Source organism: Gymnoscopelus braueri (genome assembly GCF_963280865.1).
Source record: "Gymnoscopelus braueri genome assembly, chromosome: 24".
In the NCBI taxonomy this organism is placed as follows: Eukaryota; Metazoa; Chordata; class Actinopteri; order Myctophiformes; family Myctophidae; genus Gymnoscopelus; species Gymnoscopelus braueri.
This window is the reverse complement of record NC_137626.1, coordinates 39,236,751-39,263,451: the sequence shown is the minus strand read 5'-3', so window position 1 is coordinate 39,263,451 and position 26,701 is coordinate 39,236,751. Positions and strand designations below refer to the sequence as shown.

Here is a 26,701-nt window from a genome sequence, read left to right as displayed (position 1 = left end):
GTGTTACCTTGGTGTCATGCTGGGCAGGCGAGGGGGGGCTGTGTTGTGAGATGTCCGCCGCTCTCCTCTCCTCCTCCTCTCTCTCTCTCTGTCTCTCCCTCTCTCTCTCTTTCTCTCTCTCCTTCTCTCTCGCCCTTTCTCTCTCTTTCTCTCTTTCCTTCCGTCTCTCCTCCTTTTCCTCCTCCTCTTTCTCTTTGTCTCTCAGCTTGTCTCTCTCGTCCCGCTCCGAGGTCAATATCAACAGCTCCTCATCTGGGACACAAAGAGAGAAGTTCGATAAGTGGCCCATATAGTACTGAGTAGGGGTGTGCCGATGCCGCGATAGATAGATTTTTTGCAATAATAATAATGCAAAAACAGAAGTATTTGTTTGCATTTGCTTTCCCCCCCCCTTTTTTCTTTTAAATATATATATATATATATATATATATATCGTATCGTGAAATTTGTGTCTCGGCACACCCCTAGTACTGAGGTCCTGGCGTCACTGACGACACTGCCGCTAGAGGGCGCTATCCCTGTGGGTCACAGATTATTTTCCCCATACAAATTACCCATAGAGAAATCTTAGATCGCGTCATATAATAACGATGATCCAAAAATAAACAAATAAGCCCGGCGATTCTGTCAGGTGATGATACTGGTTACATTTGATAAGGGCCGGGTTTCCCAAAGGATATCAGCTCGTGCGTAGCCTAGAAGCTGCGTAAGAGCCTCCACGCAGCTGCGCAGTAGCAACCCCGCTACGCACTATCTTCATTAGTAGCAGCTGGTTGTGCCCTACGTGCCATCTAAACTGGCTTCGGGAGACACCATCGTCGTAGGTTCTCGAGTGCACGGCGTTACGTGTGTGCTAAACTAAATTCGGGAGACAGCACGCACGTAAAGACCTCCTGGACGAAGCCTACGTAAAGCCGACGTCCTGAAGCAGTCCACTCCAAATACAACTTTTGAATAATATATTTATGAATTAAATTACAGCGGTGAGGTGACATCTGCAAGGTAAATAAAACACTAAAGTGTCCCCATTATGCAAGTAAAGTGTTGATTTACCCACGATTTGGGTAAAGTGTTGATAATATAATGACACATGCAAGTATCTGACAATATATAAAGTCACTATACCAACTTTGATGAGGCAGTATTGCTTTGTTTTAAAAATATACGGTTTTCTTCATTTCCTGAAAAACGTATATTTTGTTTTTTCGTTTCCTGAACAATGAGCGTTTTGGAGTTAGCAGGTTCACGCTGGACAGCAGAGATATGAAAAAAATATATACTTGAATGTTGGAATTGCCATTTGAATGTTGTTTACCTACCGGTGTGAAAATAAATGCTTTCATCACGTCACGCATGCTCAACAATAATATAGTTTGAGTGCATGCACTGCACACAGAAAGTTAATATTGTTGTCGCTGCCACGCAGCCCAATGCGTCTGTGCCCCAGGGCGCTCGTAACAAACTGCTGCGTAGGACAGCACTCAGGGCTACAACCACTCCCAGGAATAGGAGGAGTAGGATACGTGCATGCTGTTTCCCGAATGTAGTTTTAGCAGACACGTAACGCCGTGGACTTGGAAACCTACGACGATGGTGTTTCCTGAAGCCAGTTTAGATAGCACGTAGGGCACAACCAGTTGCTTCTAATGAGGGTAGAGCGTAGGTTTCGCCCAGTCCCAGCTGTGTAGGAGGCTCTTACGCAAGCTGCGTAGGCTACGCATGACCTGAAATCTTACGTGCCTGCTAAGGTACTGCGCAGCCTGTGTTGACGCACGTAAGACCCGTCGTAGGACCTGCGCAGCATCTCTACGCAGCATCTCTACGAATCTCTTTGGGAAACGCGGCCATTGTCTGTTTTGAGCAGTGGTGGAAAAAGTACTCAATTGTTTTACTTAAGTAAAAGTATCAATACTGCAATGTAGAAATACTCAATTATCAATACAAGTAAAAGTACGTAACTTAAAATGTACTTAAGTAAAAGTAAAAAAGTATTGGTATCAAAATGTACTTAAAGTACCAAAAGGAGAAAGTACTCATTATGCAGAATGTCCCATTTCACAAGTTTTCAAATGCATAAAAATCTTTTGAAAATAGCAGATCTATAGCTCACAATGCGTTGCATCGCGACGCATTGTGAGCTTGTAGATCGGCTATTTTCAAATGGCAGATCTGTATATAGGAGCTGAGGTGGGTAATGTATGTTTTGTAAAAATAATCAAGATCTACAAAGAAAAAAACTAGTAACTAAAGTTTTCAAATAATTGTAGTGGAGTAAAAGTATAATATTTGCCTCTGAGATGTAGTGGAGTAGAAGTAAAAGTACAGAAAACTGGAAATACTCCAGTAAAGTAAAAATACCTCAAAATTGTACTTAAGTACAGTACTTGAGTAAATGCACTTAGTTACTTTACACCACTGGGTTGGAGGACATTTATTTTATTGTATCACTCTTTGGTTAAATGAATACTTTTTCACCACCAGTCGATGCTTCATATCCACATGAGTAAAATTGCCATGGTGATTTGTTTATTTTTGGAACACAGTTCTTATATGACACAATCTAAGATTTCTCAATTGGGAATTTCTATTGGGAAAATAATCTGTGGCCCAGGGGGATAGCGCCCTCTAGCGGCAGTGATGTCAGACTTCAGTGCTCTATTGTGTCAAATCAGGAGCTGAATAGTTCTGTTTACAAACACACAGTGTGTCGAACCAGATCAATAGTTCTGAACATTTAACCTTGTAATGTTACACAGTCCCTCCAGAAAAAAAATATTATGAGATCGCATAATTCAATGTATAATCAGCCAAATGGCGCAGATTATGCAAGGACGCATTTATTTTAAAAAAAAATCAAAAAGGCCAAACAATCACCTCAATGATCGCATATTTCAAAATAGATAACATAGGCCTAATGGGGCTCGCATGAATTCATAATACTCAAAATTTTCCGAAAAACAAAAAACATTTTTGTTAGCTTGACAAGGGAAATTCTGCAACTAATAAGCAGCACGCAAAGTCATCGCCTCGTGTGTTCCCGTTAAACCGTGGTTTAAATCGCACAGGAAAAAAAACGATGAAGTGAGCAAATCCGTCTTTTTTACCAACGAAAATATTAGCAAAAGACCTCCGATGTGTGTGTGTTTGTTTGTGTGTATGTGTGTGTCTGTGTACAGTACACCTTGCTCCGTGCAGGGCAGACTGTGCAGCAGACAAGAGAAGATGCACTCTTCTCCCTTTTGCTCAATAGACTTAATTAACTTGGCTCTCTTTGGCTCTCTTTCATAATGTAGTAACATAGTTATAATGTGAAATACAGTTACCTGGCTCCACCTGTTTCTCGGGTGTAACGACGGTGATTACGTCGCTAAGGGTGATGGCCCTAGAGGAAGAATACAACCCCAAACCAAAGTCTGAAACACACACACACACACACACACACACACACACACACACACACACACACACACACACACACACACACACACACACACGTTAGATGAGTTTATGTTATGTGCTATCTGTCTGTCTGTCTGTCTGTCTGTCTGTCTGTCTGTCTGTCTGTCTGTCTGTCTGTCTGTTTGTCTGTCTGTCTGTCTGTCTGTCTGTCTGTCACTGTATCATGGCCAAAACACTGGATGTGGAGAGTGGAGTTTCGTGGTCATGCTCTTATAGAAGTATTGTAATTAAGCGTACATTCTTTTTCACATTTGAATTGTGGATAGTTTTTTTCTCTGTTTTTCTCCCAATGTCGCTTTGATGCCAGTTCCCCAAATCCCCCACACATTCATGCGTAGTCTTGCACCTGCTTCCCTCTGCTGAATGACCTGCCAGTGAGGAGCCCCCAGCGAGAGGACCCTCTGCTGAATGACCTGCCAGTGAGGAGCCCCCAGCGAGAGGACGTGTATCTGCTTCCCTCTGCTGAATGACGTGCCAGTGAGGAGTCCCCAGCGAGAGGACATCTACTCCTCCTAAACATCTACTCCTCCTAAAAAAAAATAACACTTTAAACTAACTGAAATTGAAGCAACTGATATTTGCAGGGTTATCTCCTGATGAAATTGGTATCCAAACTTCATTTTTATTATTATTTTTGTTTTGTTTGTTTATTAATGCAAGAATGATAAGGTCAACATGCTAATTATTCAGGAAGAGAAAGGCTGTCGTTTCTATTAGCATCCCCATCAATTGGTGCAAACTGGTAGGCAGCTTTCTGAACTGTCCAAAGCCCACTAATAGTCTGGCAGCCAAAGGGCCTTTTTTGGCTGAAGTGGAAAATTTGGTCTTTAGTTTTGTTTCATTGGCCCAAAATATTGCCCATTCATGAAACCACCTGCTGGACAGCTGTCAGCATTGAGCATTTTTTTGTTATAGGGGGTGTGACCATACCTCTCCATTACAAAAATAGACTACTAGAAATGTTTTAGTTTTCAATTCACTTTTATTATTGAAAAGTAATCTCTAGGCCTAGTGTAGTCAACTTTGTTGCTAAGAGCAATTAGCATAATTAGCGTAATTAACAATTTATTGGCCAACAAAAGTCCAACAGGACCGAGAGGGGTATACTTTGGGTATACACTTTTTCTAAAGGTGGTTTTAGGTCATTCAATGTCTTAATAACAAATCCCCAACTGCTGACCTTCTTTGCTGACCTTTGAGCATTTTTCAGAATCAGGCAACTTTATTAGAATACATGGATTTTTGGAGGTACAAGCTCAGCTGTCATTCCTATGGCCATCTTGCTGATATTTTAATACATATAATCAGATATGTTATAATGACAGAGGCTTGCAAAAGTGCATGTTCTGAATATGTGTAACCAACATTATGTACTCAAGTAAAGTCAGTTACCCTCCAGATTATCAATCATCAGGAGGTAGTGATAAACATGAGCTCCCAGCTAAGGAACTGGTGCTGTGGGGGTCTACACATGAGCAGATAGTAGTGGTGAGCCAGATTCATGGAGAACCGAGATGACTGGAGGCACCACTGGAGGTTTCATCTGGGGTCAATTTAAAGGGATTCTAGGCAAGTTCAGAGATCAAAAAAAGAAAAAAACTGTTGTCAAACACCGGAGAAAGTGGACTGTGTTTGAATGCAGCATCATTATATAGTGGCTGATAGAGGGGAAAGAATGCAAATATATATATATATATATATATATATATATATATATATATATATATATATATATATATATATATATATATATATATATATATATACATATTTTAAAAATGTAGGCTTAATGTTGCCTAGAATCCCTTTAATGAGATGGAATAAAAATGTGACCATACAGTATACTGTATACTGACACCATCACATATTTAACTCCTTTATTACTTATGGTATTATGGTATGGAATACACCTTTCCTTAGGTGTGTGCAATTGTAGTCCAACTTATATGGCAACAATTTCTTCCTCATCAGAACATTTAACTTAAGTTGCTTTGTTTTCTCATTGTTACACACACATCTACCTTGATATTTGCAAAACATTGAGCAAGCCAGATTGGCTGATGTGCAACTATACAGGTCTTGGTTTTGCCTGGGGTTTCTGCTGCACAAGCACAACACACTAAACTTCATGACGAAGTCTGGTGCAGGTTGTCTGGTCGATGGGATTGTGAATGGCTGGAGGGACTTATATTGGTGGCAGAGATAATGTGGAAAACTGTTAAAGATGGTACGTGCAGCCTTATTTTGCTTGCTGATCTAACAGCAGACAGAAGCTGTTGTATCCCAAGCAACATAATTGATAGGGTGAGGACATGGATGGCAAGGACAGGGAGAAAGATAGCATCTAAAATGCCAAAGCTCTGCTCTCTCAGAGGCCTTCAGGGAAAATGTTAAAAGAGCCCATGTCCAATGTGCCATCTGGAGGACAGCTCTTCATGAGCACCAAAATGCCGGCCCACTGAGTATGGGTGAGAGAGGAATAACAAAACTAACTATGTGTACCTTGTAAATACCATAAGCAATATAAGCATAGAGTATGTGATGGTGCCAGTTACTTTTTCATTCCATTGCATTAGGTTGACCTCAGAAGAAACCTCCAGTCGTGGTTCTTCATGCATCTGTAGCTCACCACTATGTTAACTGCATCCTTCTTCAGAATGTCCACATTATAATTATGTGGGACACCTTTGTGATCAATGCCCATGTGTACTCCCTCAGCACCAGTTTCTGAGCTGGGAGCTCATTTGGCAGATGTTTATCACTTCTACCTCCTGATAGATGATAATCTGGAGAGTAACTGACTTTACTTGAGTACATAATTCTGATTCAAATATTCAAAACATTTTGCAAGCCTATGTCATTATAACATAATATCATATATAGTTCTATTCAAAATATCAGGAAGATGGTCATCGGAATGACAGCTGTGCTGTACCGCCAAACATCCATGTATTCTAATAAAGTTACCTGTTTCTAAAACATGCTCAAAGGTCAGCAAAGAAGGCTAGCAGTTGGGAATTTGTCATTGAATGACCTAAAACCACCTTCAGAAAAAATGTATACCCAAAGTATAACTGAAGTAACTTTTATTGGCCAATAAATAGTTAATTATGCTAATTACTCAACACTCAGCCCTTAGCAACAACGTTGAATATCATACACTAGGCCTATATAATATATAATTTAAATGTAATATTATTACATTTCAATAATAAATGTTTACAAACATTTCTGGGTCCTAGAAATTTCCAGTAGTCTATTTTTTGTAATGGAGAGGTATGGTCACATATAACCCCCTATTAAAACAATGCCACCTGCTGGACCACAGCTGTCCAGCAGGTGGTTTCATGTACAGTACAGTATATAGACAATATTTTGGACCAATAAAAAAAACTATAGACCAAATTTGCCACTCCACCTCAGTGGCTGCCGGACTATAATGAGACACAGGGTGAACAGACATAAATGGTGCCACATCATAATGAGCATCAGTGAGGAGCAATTACATGAAGATGAGGTTGAAAATGGGTGAAGTGCTCCTTTAACACCAGTACTCCACAACCAGTGTGTTTTGGGCCTTAGCCTAAACAAAGCACCACAACGGCACGTTACCGCAGCAACGGCAGGTCCAGCCAATCAGAGCTCAGCATAGGGTGACCAATCAGCCAATCAGCACTGAGCACATGCACTGTGGGCTGGCAGCCACTAAGCAGTGCGTTTGCGGGCACGTGTGTGTGTGTGTGTGTGTGTGTGTGTGTGTGTGTGTGTGTGTGTGTGTGTGTGTGTGTGTGTGTGTGTGTGTGTGTGTGTGTGTGTGTGTGTGTGTGTGTGTGTGTGTGTGTGTGCGTGCGTGTGTATGCGTGTCTGCATGTGTGCGTGTGCGTGTGCGTGTGCGTGTGCGTGTGCGTGTGCGTGTGCGTGTGTGTGTGCGTGTGTGTGTGTGTGTGTGTGCGTGTGCGTGCGTGCGTGCTCGTGCGGGTGCGTGTGTGTGCGTGTGTGCTAGGTATTTGCAGACAGTCCTCTTAAAGACAGTGTGACAATTTCACGCTAATAAATGCAAAAAAATGCTCCTTTCTGTGTATTTGAATCTGGAATTATGAAGGATATCGATATGTATTTACATATATTAACAATTAACAACAAACAACAAAGAACACTTTTCTAGCGACTAAACTAGGCGGCAAGGAATCTCCGGTGGATTTGAAGTCGATAAGGAAATGCTTTTCAGGCCTGCAGTTCTCATTAATGGTCTAGAAGGTGTCGCTATTTCCTCCCCTGCTGGCTGCAGAAGAATTACCCCCCATTGATTACAATTGAGATTCTTAAAGGGATAGTTCACCCAAAAAATTACTTATTTTCTATTGATTACACACCCCATGAAGCCTTGAATGCATGGATTTTTTTTTTGTCGCCAATAATTTGATGACCGGCGGAAAGATGCTAATGTCACCGGTAGGAGACTCAAAGTTGACACTGTGAGTCTCCTACCGGAGACTACAAAAACTAAAAAATCTCCATTAATTCAAGGCTTCATGGGGGTCTCTCTCTTTCCTCGCAGCATGTGCTCTGGTCACCGCCACAAGACGGATACATAGGCCTATGCCTGATTTATACTTTGTTGCGCGTGCCATGCTGCTGCACTGAAAACATCTGATCTACAAGCTCACAACGCATCGCACAGTGACACCATTCACAGTCCTAGCTTACTATAACTCAGTAGGCTGGGATCAATGACCTTTTCGGTTTTCTAATCCAGTCTGGAGCGGAAATAACTTTACGTCATCGGGCGGGCCTGAACCCATAACTGGAACCAAGTGTGCTGTTCACCTCCAAAATGATTCCCCTAAGTTTGGTATAATCGTTTAGTTTCTTTTGGTGTAATAATCGTTTGGTATATCCAGTGGTGGAAGAAGTAGGTTTTCAGTGGTTTTATAAAAGATCGCGCTGTTCTCTATCACCCGAGTGATCACTTTCACTTTCTACTCACAAGCATCCAAAAACAACGTCATCCAAAAAAATCGCCTACGTCCACTTCCTGTTTAGGTTTTTCATGGAAATGGCTGTATCTTGAGTTGACTTTTTTTGCCCTGGATTTCGCGAGACATGTTATTTTCAACATGCTGCTACAAGAGAAGGGGCCATCGAGGTTGGATAGTTTTTTCTGTGGGGACGTACACTGATACCGGGTGTGTTTACAAACAGTCAGACAAGCGATCATAACGGATATACATTTCTGTGACCAGTTGAAAATGTATAAAAAACGAAAATGTCTGGCAGTGGGCAAACAAACCCATAAATAAGTCTGGCAGTGAATGAGTTAAGTAAAAGATCGGGTATTTTTAGATCGGGTATTTTCAAATAGCCTATGTATAAAATAAGGCTAAAGTGGTTAAGGTATGTTTTATAATATAATAATTAATATCTGCAAAGTAACTGGTAACTAAAGTTGTCAAATAATTGTAGTGGAGTAAAAGTACAATATTTGCCTCTGAGATGTAGTGGAGGAAAAGTACAATATTTACCTCTGAGATGTAGTGGAGTAGAAGTAAAAGTATTGGAAATTGGAAATACTCCAGTAAAGTACAAATACCTCAACATTTTACTTAAGTAAATGTATAGTTACTTTCCACCACTGGGTGTATCCATCTTTTATTTTAACTCGTATCGTGACCTGAGAGACTAAACTGATTTATTGAATTGAACACACCACCGCAACGCAATGTTGTTGTTTTTTCGTTTTCCTTTTTCAAAACCGGATCACACGGCTCAATTTTAGAATTAATTCCAGGCTTTCTTCCGAGGTGGAAAGCCTGGTGACGCGAAGTTAATAACGCAGAGGTTCTAAAACTATGGTTGGGGACCCCAACCGTGACCGTTCGATTGTGAAGGTACGGTCACATTGGAACTGAACTCTTCATATGTTTGCTCCTAACTAATGCTTATTAAAAAATGGTACCATTTTGGTCTATTAGGTCTGTGTCTCAGAGCAGGGCTGTGGACAGGTCAGAAACCCACCTACCAGTGACATCATCAGTAGGCACGTTTTATTTATTCTTTATTGTATTTGTTCATTTATTAATTAATGTATTATTATTATTAGAACAATGGCTTGTATTTCAGCATGCTAACTTTCCAAGAAGAGAAATGCAATTTTGTGTATTAGCTTAGAATCCTCATTGATGATGTCACTGGTAGGCAGGTTTCTGAACTGTCCACAGCCCTCCTCTGAGACACAGTGAGTAGCAATAGTGCTATCTTATAATGAGCATTAGTGAGCAATTATATGGAGATAGATTGAACATGGGTGAAGTGTGCCTTTAAGTCTGTTTCCTTTGTTGTTATTAAAATTCTGGCAACATATAAAGGCTCGATATTGCACTTACACATGTGTACAGAAACACTTTTCTGTAGCTTTTAAACTATGTTGATGACACACACAATCAGCAGGAAGCATTGTAAATACATTTTATAATGACTATTCCAATTTGAGGCTACCAATATATGCTTTCTTTATAACTATGCTTTATAGTGTGGGGTCGCCAAAACATTTCCCCCATAAAATAGAACACCGAAGTCTGATATCACTGCCACTAGAGGGCGCTACCCCCCTGTGTTACAGCGGTATTTTCTTCTCTTGAAAACCCCCAAAGGGAAATCTTAGATCGAGTCATGTAAGAACTGTGTTCCAGAAATAAACAAATCAGCCGGGTGATTTTATTCATATAGATATGAAGCAAGTAAAAAAATTATCCACAGGGTAAGACTTTTTTTTTTCTCTCCAAACACAGATGTTATCAAATGTAACTCAATATCATAAACGACACAGAGTCACATACCTGACAAAATTGCCCGGGTGGTTTGTTCATTTTTGGAACACAGCAAGATTTCTCTTTGGGATTTGAGAAATAACAACGCCGTGACCCAGGGGTAGAGGGAGTGAAGTCAGGACGTCGGTACTCTATGCGGTTCTGGTATACAAAATTAATTTTAAAATTTTAAATGTTGCTGCAATAGCAGAATAGTATTGGCCTGTCAACCCTTTTTCATAAATAAACAAAACAGTAGCATGTGCATGTTGGCTACAGTAAGTAACACAACAATGCAAATAATTACGCCCATACAAAGCATAGCCTAAAATGTAGTTACTGTGGTCAGCCGACAGTGTTGCCCATCAATAAAATTGAATTGAATTTTTTTTTTTACTCTCAGGAACAATTAATCAAACCAATAACAAGGCTACGATTAAAAATGTCACTCTGTCCCTTTAAGAGCTGCAATTCTTTGGGCATGCTCTGTGTGTACCTCTGATGGCTGGAGAGCCAATCTGAATGTGAGTGGGCCTGATCCTCCGAGCTGGGAACCAATCAAAACGTCCAGTCACCAAGTAGAACAAATTTAAATAAACAACAACCTAGACTAACTCTTTGTCTTTGGACCAATCAGGAATAACTCATAATAGAAGAATTAAAGCGATATTTCACATTGTTTGGTGTCATTGTAACGTCTACTCTGGCTTTTGTGTGCACCCCAGACAGTGTTTAAGTTGCTTGATTCAGTATTTAGATATTTGATATTAATTGTATCCGACACGCCCCCTATACAAACCCATTGTAACTTCAAACTCCATTTAAACTATGATAGATTCATCGAAAACCGTCCTTGGTTCTGGTGACTGATATTGCCCTTCTAATACATGAGGAGGGCGTGTTTTTTCTATAACTATTTCATTTATTATTTATTTCATTTCCCCCTACAATACAAAACAATATTAAAAGAACACCGCCCTCTCACGCATTAGAAGGACAATATCAGTCACCAGAACCAAGGATGGGTGTTTTCAATTAATCTAACATGGTCAAAATGGAGTTTGAAGTTACAATGTATATGAAGGGAGTGTGTGTGATAAAATTAAAATCAAATATCTAAATAAGGAATTAAGCAACTTAAAAACTGTCGGGAGTGCACACAAAAATCAGAGTAGAAGTTAAAATGATCACAAACATGTATGGAAGTGAAATATCCCTTAACACATTGAGTGCCAAGGACGTAGATCTATGTCATTTCAAATCGAACCGCTGAGTACCATAAACGTAGATCTACGTCTTTTCTTGATCCCTGGACGCTGATAGAAGGAATGGACGGATGTGACGTCATCCCAAAAAACGTCACTTCCGTCCATTCCTATATTAGGATTTGTAGAAAAACACTTCTAGCTCGGATTCTTATTTTTCGTGTGAAAACGAGCCATTTTCAACGGGCGATAGCAACAAAATGGCAGATAGCGGTAAAAAAGTTTTCGTTCCAGTGGATAGACGAGACCCTCCCCCACCCACCGGACACACTTTTTGTTTACATCCGCGTGCACGTCGTGGCTTCTGCGTCTCTCCAAGGATTGTCAAAACATGGTAAAACACGCTGGCACCATGAGGATGAAGCGGATGCATAGTACCTGGCACTCAATGTGTTGTTAATAGCGGTAGTAGTAGAGTAGTAGTAGTAGTAATAGTAGTAATAGTAGTAGTAGTAGTAGTAGTGATAGTGATAGTAGTTGTAGTAGTAATGTAAAAGCCATGCCTCATGGGTCATGAAGCTGTCCCATTCAAAATTCAATTCAATAAAAAAAATCACACCCAGTGTGAAGTGGGCGGTGTGGTCACAGTGGTCATCACAGTGATGGAAGTTCACTTAAAGTAATATTGTGGACCAACCATTGTACACCCCTAACTAAAAAAAACCCATAAATGTGGTTTTTTTAAGTGCATAGTCCTATTTATAGGGCTATGCACATGTGTCACGTTTCATTAGCCAATCACAGTCCTGAATAGACTGTGATTGGCCAATCACGGTGCAGGGTTAGGGGGGTACACTGGTGGCCAATCACAGCGCAGGGTTGGGGGGTGCAAATATCCAAACCTCACATATAGGGGCGGTTTCACCGCCCAAAAAAAATCTAATAACATGCTGCTAAAACTGTGTTCCAAAACTCAATCAATCAATCAATCAATCAACCAATCAATCAGTTTGGGCTTTTTACTCACATACTAGTCTTTTTCGCATTTGTGGCCGTGTGGCATTAAGCCCGGGCCTGTCTGTCTGTCTGTCTGTGAGCAGCTAATCTCCAGCACAGCTGGACCGATTGGCGTGAAACTTTGCACGCACACACCCAATAGGCCAAGGAAGAACCTCTGCCCCCCTTTGTTTTTGTTTTTTTAACTGGCCTCATTGTGCCCTACAACAGGCAGTTTTTTGCAAAACACTTTCTGTACAACTCCCACAGATTTTGTCCAAAACTCACACAAATTGGTTCATATTATCTCTGTAGTCATGTGACTTATCTGTCAGATTGTTCATATTCCATTCCTATTGGCTGCGATTGACTTCCAAAAGAAAGAGTTCCATTTTGCACAAAATGCCACAAATCATGAACCAACAATTGCTGTGAAACCTTGCACGCTCATTCCCATTAGGCCAAGGAAGAACCACCACTCCAATTTGTTTTCAAATCGGCCTCTAGTGGCACTATAACAGCCGGTTTCATGTTTTGGCATATAACTATTGAATCGTATGGCGTACAATACAAAAACAATATTCCCTCTGGATTCCTTGGCTCATGACACAACTCCCCATATACTGTAGGCCACGGACAAATCTGAATAACACATTTAGGGGCCAAAAGCGATTGCACTCATACCCATACGGGCCGCCACACATACTAAACGACTGCACCCCACGACTGACACAGCCCTGGGTAGGCAACCCGGCCTGGACTCCGAGGAGCACACTTTTCTAGTTGATCTCATTTTTGGAACACAGTTCTTATTTTACTTTATTTAAAAAAGAAAAGTCTATGGAATTGAGAGTGGATAAAACTTCATGATCCAGGGGGCGTGGACTTGATGTCAGGACTTTAGTAGCCTACTCTAGGTACTGTACTCTATAGTAGTAGTAGTAGTAGTAATAGTTACATTAGTCATAGTAGTGGTAGATGTAGTAGTCATTACTAATAATAGTAATATTAGCGGTAGTACCAGCAGTAGTAGCAGTAGGGGTACACATAGCAGTAATGCTAGTAGTAGTAGTAGTACCAGTACTACTAGTAGTAGTAGTAGTAGTAGTGGTGGTGGTGGTGGCGTAAGACCAGGGTGTAAGAGGCCAGGGGGGTGCAGGTCCACTTCAAGACAGTCACCCATCCACGATTGTTGACATGGTCTTTCTGTACTCCAACTCAACATCGAAGGCCTTACCACCACCAACTTGGAAGTCGTAGGAAAACTGGCCCAAGCCATGCTGTCCTTCTTCAGGGGACCCACTGCACAGAAGGACAATCTCAGGCTCCCTAGGTTCAATTTTAATGGGTCCATCTACAGAAGATGGGCAACCTTTTTGAGGGCTGACTTCAGTTGGACAAACAGTAATCTCTCAAGAACAGATTCAGATGCGCTTGAATCTGTCGGGAGCCGTGTTGAGAACCTATGCACATTGGCTACAAGTGGGCAGGCCTTCAGATCAGGAAGCAGGCCGTGCTTTACCCAATCAAATGTAGTGGGCGGGATTTACATCTGTGCTCTCGCTTCCCACTGAAAACAAACCGAAACTCATATCCTGCATGACACTACAATGAAAACAGCGCCTCCAAACAGGCCCGCCACCGCTACAATAAGGCGGCACAAGAGATCCTCCGTTCCATCCCGGAGGACTTGTCTACAAGCGCATGGCATCCTGGAAGAGGGAGTCAGCCGGGACCTCACGTATCCACCGCTACCTCCAGGACCTGGGAGAAGATCTACCACACCGGCAATGGACTCTGCAGAACGGTCTATGTACCGGGGTCGGCTGGTTCAAATCAAGTATGAAGAAAAGTGGGGCTTGGGAGCCTGAGCCTGAGCCTGAGCCTGAGCAGACTGCCGAACATATGATCACCACCACAGACCACCTTCAGAGGCCGGCCTCTTTCAAGTGGGACCGGAGACAACTGGCTGCACGACAATGAGTGGGACATTTGAGGCTGATACACGAAAGAAGTAGTAGTAGAGTAGTAGCAGTAGTAGTAGTAGTAGTAGTAGTAGTAGTAGTAGTGGTGGTGGTGGTGGTGGCGGTGGTGATGGCGGTAGTGGTGGTAGTGGTAATAGTAATACAACTAGTAGTAGTAGTAATAGTAGTAGTAATAGTAGTACTACTAGTAGTAGTATTAGTCGTAGTAGTAGTAGTGGTAACAGTAATACAACTAGTAGTAGTTGTAGTATTACTAGTATTCATAGTAATTGTAGTACTAGTACCTCCATCTAAACTGCGGCTCTTGCTGGTGGAGCGAAGGAAGTGGGGGGCGGGCCTGCCGATCTGTGAGCTGGCGCGACGTGATTGGAGGTGAGTCCTCCCGCTGTAGCGGAACTTTGAGCCCAGATTCAGGAACCGTTTGGGAGGTTCTTCTGGAGCCATCGACCTAACGGACGGACAGACAGACAGACAGACAGACAGACAGACAGACAGACAGACAGACAGACAGACAGACATATCAGTATGTGTTCTCTCTGTTCCTGTAGAGTTCTATAAATCGTTTCCAAACGTTGGGGAAATCATGACTTCTCTTCAATGTAATACAGTCCAAGTTGTCATGTAGGTCGTTTCTGTTTTTCTTTTTTTGAAAAAGTAAAAAAATAGCAGACCTACAAGATCAACGTGTCACATGTAGATCTGCTATTTGTTGTATTAAAAGTATATGATGCATTATGATGCTAATGTTTCTAAAAGAACATGTACACACCTGCATATGATGCTATTTCTAAATGAACATAGTTCACCCAAAAAATGACTAATGACTAATGACACACCCAATCAAAGCCTTGAATTCATGGATATTTCTTTGTTTTTGTTGCATCCCTAAGCCAATAATTCGATGACCGGCGATGACCGGCGGAGTCTGTCCGGTAGTAGTAGTCATCGAATTATTGGCTAAGGAATGCGACAAAAACAAAAACATCTCCATGAATTCAAGGCTTCATGGCGTGTGTAATTGATAGAAAATAAGTAATTTTTGGGGTGAACTACTCCTTTAAGTGGTTAACATAAAACGTGTGTGTGCAATCTGTGCATGCATATGTGTGCACACATGTGGGGGGTCTCATGTAAGAACGAGGGGCTGCAAGGGAGCACATTGTTGGAACCGCTGGTGTAAATGGCCAAAGGATGTATGTTATATCCTTTACGTACAGTAGCAGTCGGGGTCCTTGGAATAAAGAAAAAGTGTGATAACCGCTGGTGCATCCAAGCCTTAGGGCCTTATTTAATTGTTATATTTGAAAATTCTACTTTCAGAGATGCCGTTTCTGAAGGCTGTCTATTTTGTTCAAACCAATTCCTATCATTAAGATATAAAGTAAACAAACGTGCACACCCACGCATGCACGCACACACTTACCTGAAGAATGTGTGGTGTTCCACGCAAACTTTCCAAAGTCGTTTGGCAGATCTGTGGTTCTGAAGCTTAAAGCCAATAGTAGACTGAAACTGTTCAAACTAGAGAGAGAGAGAGGGAGACCAACATTTTACAACCAAACTTCTTCTGGCAGCCGACATGATCAGTCGCATGGACAATCGCTCTCTCGCGAGCTCCCGCGAGCTCTCCAGAAAAATCAAAACAAAAAGGCTAGTCTTACTGAGGAGAACCCAACTGCGTCCCTAATTTTCCTTATTCTCATCCTGTGGATTATGGATTCCTACCTCAACTCCGCATGGATTGTACACCAGAGGGATAAGGAATTGTACGAGAAAGAAAAGGTGGAATCACACAGTGACTTCTACCTAGCTACTGGATCCGAGAAGAAACATCCAGGCTATGGCACAGCGTCGATCCACTCGATCCTCACAGCCAACCCGAAGCGAAGAAACAAACCCCTGAATGGTAGATTTAATCGCAAGACATGTTTCTGCATAATACTACTACTTTCCGGAGACATTGCCACAAACCCTGGCCCAGTAACCACAAGGCAATCTGCTCGGATTACGGCTGAAGCTAACAGGCTAGCAGCTGTGGCTAACGTTGCCATTGGCAACCGGGAGCAACAAAGCCAGGCTGCAACGGGGAGCTTCCGGATCACCGGAGCTAACGTTGCTACCGAGGCTAGCTACGTCGACAACACCGATGGCTCCCCGCCGACTCAACTAGGCGAGTCAACCCCGACGATCAACCGAAACACAAACGTTGATTCCACCGCAGCCGTCGACGAGGACGCTTGCACCGACGTACCCCGGCGATCAACCGGGAGACGCAGCGTAGCCGAGGACGCGGAGCCAAGGAGTCATCTAGCTGTTTTTACCGGAGCAGAGGCCCTGAAGCACCGTTTTCAACCTACGGTTCCTTCCACGGCCAGCGTCCGAGCAGAGGCCGTGCTGGGTCCCCCGCGACCCATCCCCAATGACAATGACTGCATCCTTCGCGAAGACCTGAAGGATGCAGCCATTGAAGCTGTGTGGGTCGAGATCATTTTTAAACATGCCAAACCTGGGCTAGTCGGTACCATATACAGACCTCCTAACCAGACTGATTTCTATGAAAGACTTGAGGAGTGTTTAGCTAAGGTGTAATGTGCGGAGACGATACTTCTTGGTGACTTTAACACAGACATGCTCCGTAAGGAAGCGTCAGTGTATAAGTCATTCAAGGGGTTTTGTCATCGGCACTCATTCCACCAGCTGATCACTCAGTCAAACTACCATAGATCTCATTCTAACAACGGACAAAATCCTCAATAGTGGTGTTTCTACCTGGCATATCTGATCATAACATGATCTTCTGCACCAGAAAGAAACGTAAACCTAAGACCGGTTACCACAAATCAGTCACGATCAGAGACCTCAAAAACTATAAGAGTGAGGACTTAAATCACAGGCTAGAGGAACAGGACTGGTCCGACGTACTAAACAGCACACAGGTAGACGAATCTTGGCTTGGTTTCAAAACCAAATTCATTCAAATTTTGGACAGTGTGGCTCCCATGAAAACCATCAGGGTCAAAACCCGCTCGGTACCATGGATGAATTCGGACATCCTTACTGCCATGAAAGTCAGAAACAAAAAGTGTTCTGAGTTTCATAAAGGTAGGATCAAACTCGCCAAATGTTTTAACGAAGGTCTCGAATCCCACGTAGCTAAACTTGAAAAAGAAAAAAACAAGCTAAGAAACAAGGTTAATGGCATGCTCCTATTAGCAGAAAAAAGCTTCCTCGATGACAAAATTGAGGAAAATCAAAGCAAACCACGAGAGCTTTGGAAGCTATTCAACAACCTACTAGGCTGCAGCATGAAATTGAAAACCAGGTTTACAAACATAAGCCTCAAGGTGAATGACACTCTCACCACATCCAAACATGAAGTGAGTAAAATCCTCAACATATACTTCACGACCATAACCTCAGATTTGGTTGAAAAACTACCCCCTCACTCTGGGTGCTATGGTGAAGAGTATGTTGACTCATTTTACGAAAAACAGGGTGTACGCAAAGATGATTTTAAACTCTCCCCTGTGAAAACAGAAGAGGTGTTTAAAAAATGTAGTGCTCTTCATCAACACAGAGCCACAGGCCTCGACAATATCCCCGCCAAATTTCTAAAAGACTCAGCCGCCTCCATTGCTCCAATCATTACCCACATAATAAACCTCTCCATCATACAGGGACGGGTCCCTAACGATTTCAAAAAAGCAAGGGTGACCCCTCTGTACAAAAAAGGAAACAAATTAGACCCTGGCAACTACCGCCCTATTTCTATTCTTAGCTCCATCTCGAAAGTCATGGAAAAAATAGTCTATGAACAGGTCGATAAGTATCTTGCCGAGAAAAATCTAATCTACAAATTCCAATCTGGTTTCAGAACAAACCACTCCACTGACACATGCCTTCTCTATTTGAACGACTCTACCAAACAAGATGTCGACAAGGGCAAATATTGCGGCATGGTCATGCTGGACCTCCAGAAGGCCTTTGACACTGTTAATCACCCAATTATGATCAATAAGCTCAAAGCAATAGGTTTTGATGATACGTCAGTGAACTGGATGAGATCCTACCTGGAAGGGAGGGAGCAAGTGGTGGAAGTAAACGGCACCCAGTCCCCCCCCCTCCCTGTGACTTGTGGTGTTCCTCAAGGAAGTATACTAGGACCTTTACTGTTCCTGATATATGTGAATGATATGTCTTCAGCCTGCGACTGCAAACTGTTCCTGTTCGCAGATGACTCGGCCCTGCTAGTCTCGGACAGGGACAGGCTGCAGGTTGAGAAAACTCTCACCTCAGAACTCAACAAGATCTGCATCTGGCTCTCTGACAACAAACTTTCATTACACCTGGGTAAAACTGAATCCATCCTCTTTGGGTCCAGTCCTAACCTTAGCAAGGCAGAGAGTTTCACGATCAAAGTGGGTGATGATGTCATCAAAAGAAAGGATGAAATTACATACCTAGGCTCCATCTTGGAGGCAAACCTCTCTGGTAACAAAAACGCTGAAAAAGTGATAAAAAATGTCAACCAAACAACACGCTATTTGTGGAGGATTGATCGTCTAGTCAGTAAGAATACTCTGAAGATTCTTGCAGGGGCCCTCATTCAAGGTCATTATGATTATGCATGCACTTCATGGTATCACAACACCTCCAAGGCCTTAAAAACAAGGCTCCAAACATCCCAAAACAAACTTGTAAGGCTACTTCTTGGCCTCAATCACAAAACCCATCTAACCCCTGCTCATTTTGCTAGGATTGGATGGCTTAGGGTTGAGGACAGAGTACAGCAACTTGCTATGGGCCTGGTCTTCAAGATACACCACAACATTGGGATCCCCCTGTATTTGTCAAAATACTTCCAAAATGTTAATGTCCATGATCATAACACCAGAGGCAGCTCCACAAATCATGTTCAACCCAGATTTGGCTCAACTAAGGGAATGAACTCGTTCTCATGCTATTCATCAAAAATGTGGAATGCCCTACCAAAAGGAGTAAAGGAGTGTAAAACCCTACTCACTTTCAAAACTGCCCTAAAGATACACCTTCAGGAGGCTGCAATTCGAAATGGCCCCTGTCTAAGTCTTAACCTACCCCCCCTACCCCCCCCTTCTTTCATTTTCTTCTTTTGTATATATATTTTTTTCTCTCTTCATACCAGTAACCTGAAAGCTGATTGTATGACATTCTGTATAGTAGTGTGTATATCTGTCTGTCTCCTATATGTCATCATGATTTGTGTGCATGGGTTTCTCATCTTAAAAAAGCTACGTGCTTAACTGAGTCTTCCAGTTTAGTAGACCTTGTATTGTGAATTTGTACTTCCATGTACTGTGATTCTCATGTCTTACTAAATAAAAGTACATCAATCAATCAATCAAACTAAACAGCTAGACTAAAGTGACCCAGACACTGCATAACTGTGTGGGTAGAATAGTCCCCTCTCCTTGGGGTGTCACTGTATGTGTATATATATTTATGCACATACAGTACGTGAAAAATTTCCTCTGCATTTACCCATCCTATAACAACTAGGAGCAGTGAGCAGCCATTCGATCTGGGATCAATTAGGGGTTAAGAGTCTTGCTCATGGACACACATGGACATATTGCTGGCCTGGAATCCAACCTGGCACCGAGTGCCGTGCTATGAGCTTGTAGATCTGCTATTTTTGTAAAAATCTTGAAAATGTGTGCAAATCTTTGAATATGTGTGAGTGTGTGTGTGTGTGTGTGTGTGTGTGTTTTGTTACCTCTCCCGGTGTGATCTTGATATAAAAGTTGTTTCTCTTGTAGGAGATTTTCAAGATTTTAGGCCAGGAGAACCTGTTGATCCGCAGTCTGTCTCTGTAGATCAATAACCCACTGGAACACACCCCCAGCATGATGGCCAAGCCCTCTGAGTCCTGTACACACACATTACATTACATTACAGTCATTTAGCAGACGCTTTTATCCAAAGCGACTTACAATAAGCACACACGCACATGCACACGCACACGCACACGCACACGCACACGCACACGCACACGCACACGCACACACACACATGCACGCGCACCCGCGCACACACACACGCACGCAGGCATGCACGCACGCACATACTCAGTTTCATTTCAGAATAGACACATTAATTACAGGGTCTGATACAGTTTAAGTGTGGGTAATGTTTCATTGTTTTACAGATGATGGAAGTGCAGTTTGCAAACATTCAAACGATAATGTCATAACTCTTAACTCATTCACTGCCATAGGTCGACTTTGACAACTTTTTTCCAAAGGCCCAGACTGCCAAGCACGACTTTGACGACTTTGGACGATTTCTTTTTTTATATGAATAACGTGACATATGTATTTTGTATCAATATTCATTCATTTTCAACTAAATGAATAAAACATATAATAAAATAAATGCATTGATTTATTTCATTGTGGTATTTAATTGGACCAATGGACTTCCAAAAGTTTCCCTAGAAATTCTGTCCAATAAACGATCAACCGTTTCAACTGCGTGATATTTGTTAACATGTTTGATGCGCTTGACAAAGGGCAGTGTGAACGCAAACCACACCAAATAAAGAAATGCAACAATGTTGTGCCGCTGAATCGCACCGAGTGTACCAGACCACATGTGTGAATCTGCCCTTAGTGCATAGAGCAGGGGTGGGTGTGCGCGCGCGTACCTTGGCATGATGTAGATCCACTCCATACATGGAAAGTTTCTTAACGTTTGCCAAGAAGAGAAGTTCAGCTTCTGCAGGAGACATTCCTCTACACACACGCACACACGCGCACACACACACACACACACACACACACACACACACACACAGTAGTCATTATGATACATGTTGATTTGCAACTTTTAAACTGTATGCGTTAGTGATGAGCGGCCCGACCCGTAACCCGCAGGTCCCGCGGGCTCAACCCGCCCGAGGGTCGTGGGGCGGGTTGAGCCATGTATATATGGGTTCGCGGGGCGGGTTGAGGCGGGTTGGGTTCCGGGGCGAGGCGGGTCATGAAAAAACCCGACCCGCACATCACTAGTATGCGTTAGTGATGAGCGGGCCGACCTGTAACCCGCGGGTCCCGCGGATCAACCTGCGGCGTGGGTGGTCGAGTCAGGATTTCAGAGGCAATTATGCGGGCTGCGGGTGAGTGGGTCAGCCGCTCTCACGCGAAAAAATGAAATAGAATCACATGCTCTTCTTTTGTCTTTATTCCTAATAAGAATAAGAATAATAACAATAAAACAGTTTGAATACACTTGGGGTGTATTTTCTAACCTTCATGATTTTACAGAATTATAGGTACGACCAGCGGGGCTCAACCCCCATAGATTTATATATGGGTTCGCGGGGCGGGTTGAGGCGGGTTGGGTTCCGTGGCGGGGCGGGGCGGGTCATGAAAAAACCCGACCCGCACATCACTAGTATGCGTCTTTATGTGCTTGTGTGTTGTTAATGAAAACCATAGGGAGGTGTTAATTCTCAAGGTCGGCTGTACCTTTGATTACAGCTTAAGAGGAAGCCTTTCTGACCAAAGTGATAAAATATCATCAGCTAGAGCCGACCATCTCTCAGCTAGGCTACAGATGTAAACTTTTAGTTTTTTATCTTCGGTAGCCTAGGGCACGTGCGCAAGTTGGTTGTGAGGGGCCTTCATGGCCGGCCTCTCCAAAAGGAGGGCCAAACAGTTACAAACAGCAAGGTACTGCTCAGTATCAGTCATTATAGGAAGCCGCTCAATTTGGAGGAGGCGTTGTTTCCTTTATCCATGATTGATGCCTGCTGTGTCTGACAAGTACTGTATGTCAACAATGTTCTGCCGTATAGGCACTTTGTAACTGGCTGTTTTCCTATTGTCTGACTGCACTGGCAGTGTTAATGTCCTTTTGTAAAAGGCATTCTTTATGTGGACATAAATAAATATTTCAAGTGTGTGTGTGTGTGTGTGTGTGTGTGTGTGTGTGTGTGTGTGTGTGTGTGTGTGTGTGTGTGTGTGTCCGTGTGTGTGTCCGTGCGTGTGCGTGTGCGTGTGCGTGTGCGTGTGCGTGTGCGTATGCGTATGCATATGTGTATGTGTATGTGTATGTGTTAGAGGTCTTCACGGGTAAAATATAAAGACCCGTACCCAAATGGACCCGTGAAAAAATTACCCGGAACCAAATGGACCCGGCCCATAGTCCAATATGAAGGACCGATACCCGAATGGACCCGCGAAAATATTACCCGAAACCGAATGGACCCGGGTCATTGTTAGAAATCTGAGTTCCGGACCCGAACAGCACCGGACCCGTATAGAACCGTGACGTACAAGAACCGAACCCATACATAACCCGAGGCCCCGAAATACCCGAACACATTTTTTTTTGCCAACTTCATTACTAGTTGTAGTTGTCCAGCGTTAAATAAGACTTGTTTCATACTTTCTTACCTAAATGTATAGCCTCCATGATTGTGATGTATAATCCCAATCAATGCTCATTGGACAGCTATACAAAAATAAATCCACGTTCTAGATGTTTGTAATCCTTCTTCATAGCCAACTATAATTCACGTTAATTTCTAATGTTAAACCACATTTAATGTTGTTTAACATTATAATTGGCTTTGAGTTTCCATTGTGTTTTGCAGAGTATACCGGTAACAACATGCTATGATATTAACTCGATTATTTTACCATTTTTAACCATTAACCAAAGCGTTACGTTAATCGACAATATTTGATATAACTGGTGTATATAAATGAGTGGGTAAAATATGTCCAAGGATTCGTCGGTGACGTCACATCAGATCGCCGACGAATCCTTGCTATCTTTAAAACAACTTCGAACATGGCGTAGCGTCCGTTGCTACTTCCTTGTTGCATAGTGACATCACTGTCGAATCCTTGGTATCTTTGTCCTAGCCTTTCAACGTGTGTGTTGATCAGCGCCGTTAATATGCGCTATAGTCTTTGCTCGTGGTAGTGAAACACTAAACAAGATTATTATTCCATGTCAACATTCAAATACTACAACTATCAGAAGATGTAACTCAGGTAAAGTAATGCGCCACTCTGCAAGTTTAACTAAAGTTTTCCACCTGTCCAAAGTTGTTATCCTTGTTAATATATCGCCATTTAGGTCAATGATATAACATTATGTAGTGATATGATAGTCTGTCTTCTGAGCGACCTCCCTCCCTCCCTCCCTCCCTCCCTTCACTCGGGTATTAATGGAACCGTCCATTTCACAGTCTGAGCCCCGAGACCCCCCGCTCGCCGGGTCCACTCGGGTATTAGTGGAACCGTCCATTTCACAGTCTGAGCCCCGAGACCCCCCGCTCGCCGGGTCAACTCGGGTATTAGTGGAACCGTCCATTTCACAGTCGGAGAACCAAGACCCGAGACGGACTGTACCGGCTCCGACCCGGACCCGGAGTCACTTCTTATGAATGGACCCGTGACCGAGCCGGGTACGGGTCGGAACCCGGGTATTTCGGGTTACATGCCTAACCCGACGAGCTCTAGTATGTGTATGTGTATGTGTATGTGTATGTGTATGTGTATGTGTATGTGTATGTGTGCGTGTGCCTGTGCCTGTGCCTGTGCGAGTGCACGTGCATGTGCACATGTGTGTGTGACAGAAGTAACATAAATGACTGTGTCTACGATTAGTTATGGGCTCTATGCACAACAGCCATATTGGACAGAAATTGGGCCTCTTCCTTACTTCAAAGGTATAATATAAATAAACTTGTATTGTTTTAGTTTGACCATCAGTGGCATAATGAGAGTGAAACAGGCTGGCTTGCGAGGCTAGCATTGAAGGGATCTCATCTTCACAGTGGTCATATGTGAACATCATTCACAGATCTGTAAAACATCCCTCCTGTAAGAAACCGTAGCAACATGTTCGGAAGATCAGCCAAACTGTGCAAACTTATTACTCAACTACAAGTGAAAGTCGCTCTGTCAAATTTGTACTTGATTGGTAATTGGTAACGATCCTAGAAAAGCAATAAGCCATGCAAGTCCGTGGTTTACCCATAGACCGTAAAACAATTACAAGTACAAGCACAGCGTCACGAAATTGGTTTCTACAGACCGTAAATTAAGCCTATTTTGAAGTGATTTCAAATCCGCCATCTTTCTATATCCGGTTGATATCCGGTCCGAAATAAAAACGGAATGTAATGCTATTGGCTGAAACTGCAGCGTGGGAGGGTCTTCACTCGGTAGAACCAGTAGAAACCTAGAAACAAACCCTACTTTATCATATTTTTTAAATAAATGGGACCATAATTTACCAAAACGCTTTCATAGTGTGTGTGTGTGTGTGCGTGCGTGCGTGCGTGCGTGCGTGCGTGCGTGCGTGCGTGCGTGCGTGCGTGCGTGCGTGCGTGCGCGTGCGTGCGTGCGTGCATGTGTACTAACTTGCAGTTCTTGTGCAGCTCCATGATCTTGTCTTCTATCTCCTTGCTTTGGTTTGGGGCAAACTGAAGATCACTGAGGTAGTTTGACCCGTCTGATGACCCCGCCTCCTCTGAAACAATACAAACAATCTGGTTCTCAAAGTGGGGTCTGGGGACCCCCAAGGGCCCTTGAGGGGTTCCAGGGGGTCCCCAGCAAAATGAAGAAGGGTTTAAACCCTTTATTCAAAAATAGCAGATCTACAAGCTCAACATGTGTCACGATGTGACATTGTGAGCTTATAACGTCATTTTTTTCACAACTAATCATCTCTCAAGGGGGTCCCTGGCACAAATTATTTTCAGATCCGCGGCCATATACATTACATTTGGGGGTCCTGGTTTAGGAGCAGCCAATAGTAGGCCAATAGTGACCCCCGATTCATACAGTAAATACAGCGTTAATGCACTGTCTATGTAGCCGAGTGTTTCATGCTTTTCCGTAGCGCCGTGAAGCTGGACCGCAAAAAGCGTAGCTTCAAAACCAGTGGTGTAAAGTAACTAAGTGCATGTACTCAAGTACTGTACTTAAGTACAATTTCGAGGTATTTTTACTTTACAGGAGTATTTCCAATTTTCAATACTTTTACTTCTACTCCACTACCTCTCAGAGGCTAATATTGTACTTTTACTCCACTACAAATATTAGAAAACTTTAGTTAGTGTGGTTGCCCTAACAGGGCAACCAGACTATAGTAATCCTCCGGCTTTATTATTTTCCTAGATAAACAATACTTTGAACCGCATCTCCTCCCACAGTTTTTATCCCCCAATGTCGTGCCATATGTCAAAATGACCGTCTTGAGCGGGAATCGTGTGCTTGTATTTTGCTAAGAGATTGGTTAAATAGTTTAATTGATATTGATTTATAAGTGCATTAAATTTCCCCATCCGCTTTAATGGAAAAGTGAAAAAAACTCAAATTCAAGTATTTTTTTCTCAGAAACCGTAAGAGCTAGAGTTACCATATTTGTAGGGGAGGTTCATAATTTAGTCCGAAATTATTACAAAAATTATCACACCATTCGGCCACATGGTGGCGCTATAACAGCCCACTTTACGTTTTTGGCCTATAACTTTTGAACCGTAGGTCCTAGAATAAAAATCTTTTTCCCCCTAGATTCCTTGGATCATGACGCAACTCCCCATATAGGCCACGCCCATTTGCGTCAGGATAGATTTTCCGCCATTTTGAATTTTCTTCAAAACACACTTTTAGCTCCTCCTCCCATATATTTTGTCCAAATTTCACAAAAATCGGTACACATGATCTCTGGACCCATGCGATAATCTGGACCAAAACAGAATTTTGATAGTCCATACCGTTTGTCCGTAAATGGCTTCCAAAGTTGGCGGGAGGGGCCCGTTTTACAAAAAAGGCCACAAATCACGAACGAAACGTCCAGTCAATCCCAAATTTGAATCACATGTCAAGTGTGGTTTACTCAACAAATCCCCAAAAGAATTTCCACTTTGATCCATAGGGGGCGCCACAAATGCTCAAAATGTAACCGTTTGATGCAAAAACCTTATTTTGGGGGGATCAATCCTCTCAAAATGAAACGTTTAGATCGTCTCTCCTCCCACAGTTTATTTTTCCCAATTTAGTGCTATATGTCAAAATGACCGGCTTCATCGGGAATCGTGTGCTTGTATTTTGCTAAGAGATTGGTTGCATAGTTTTATTGATATTGATTTATTAGTGCATTACATTTCCCCATCCGCTTCAATGAAAAAGTGAAAAAAACTCAAATTCAAGTATTTTTTTCTCAGAAACCGTAAGAGCTAGAGTTA

General features: G+C 42.6%; 1 protein-coding gene across 2 annotated transcripts in view; it reads right to left on the bottom strand.

Moving 5' to 3' along the window:
- The window catches only part of LOC308080851 (band 4.1-like protein 3), a 69,287-nt gene that overhangs the window by 25,898 nt on the left and 16,688 nt on the right, over positions 1-26,701 (bottom strand). For both annotated transcript variants that reach the window (XM_080422889.1, XM_080422890.1), the window contains exons 8-14: positions 24,873-24,981; positions 21,137-21,224; positions 20,207-20,359; positions 15,875-15,972; positions 14,736-14,899; positions 3,324-3,413; positions 8-252 (exon numbers count right to left, since the gene is read on the bottom strand). In XM_080422889.1, coding sequence (XP_080279015.1) covers positions 8-252; positions 3,324-3,413; positions 14,736-14,899; positions 15,875-15,972; positions 20,207-20,359; positions 21,137-21,224; positions 24,873-24,981 — 947 coding nt within the window. The remainder of the gene's footprint in view (positions 1-7; positions 253-3,323; positions 3,414-14,735; positions 14,900-15,874; positions 15,973-20,206; positions 20,360-21,136; positions 21,225-24,872; positions 24,982-26,701) is intronic.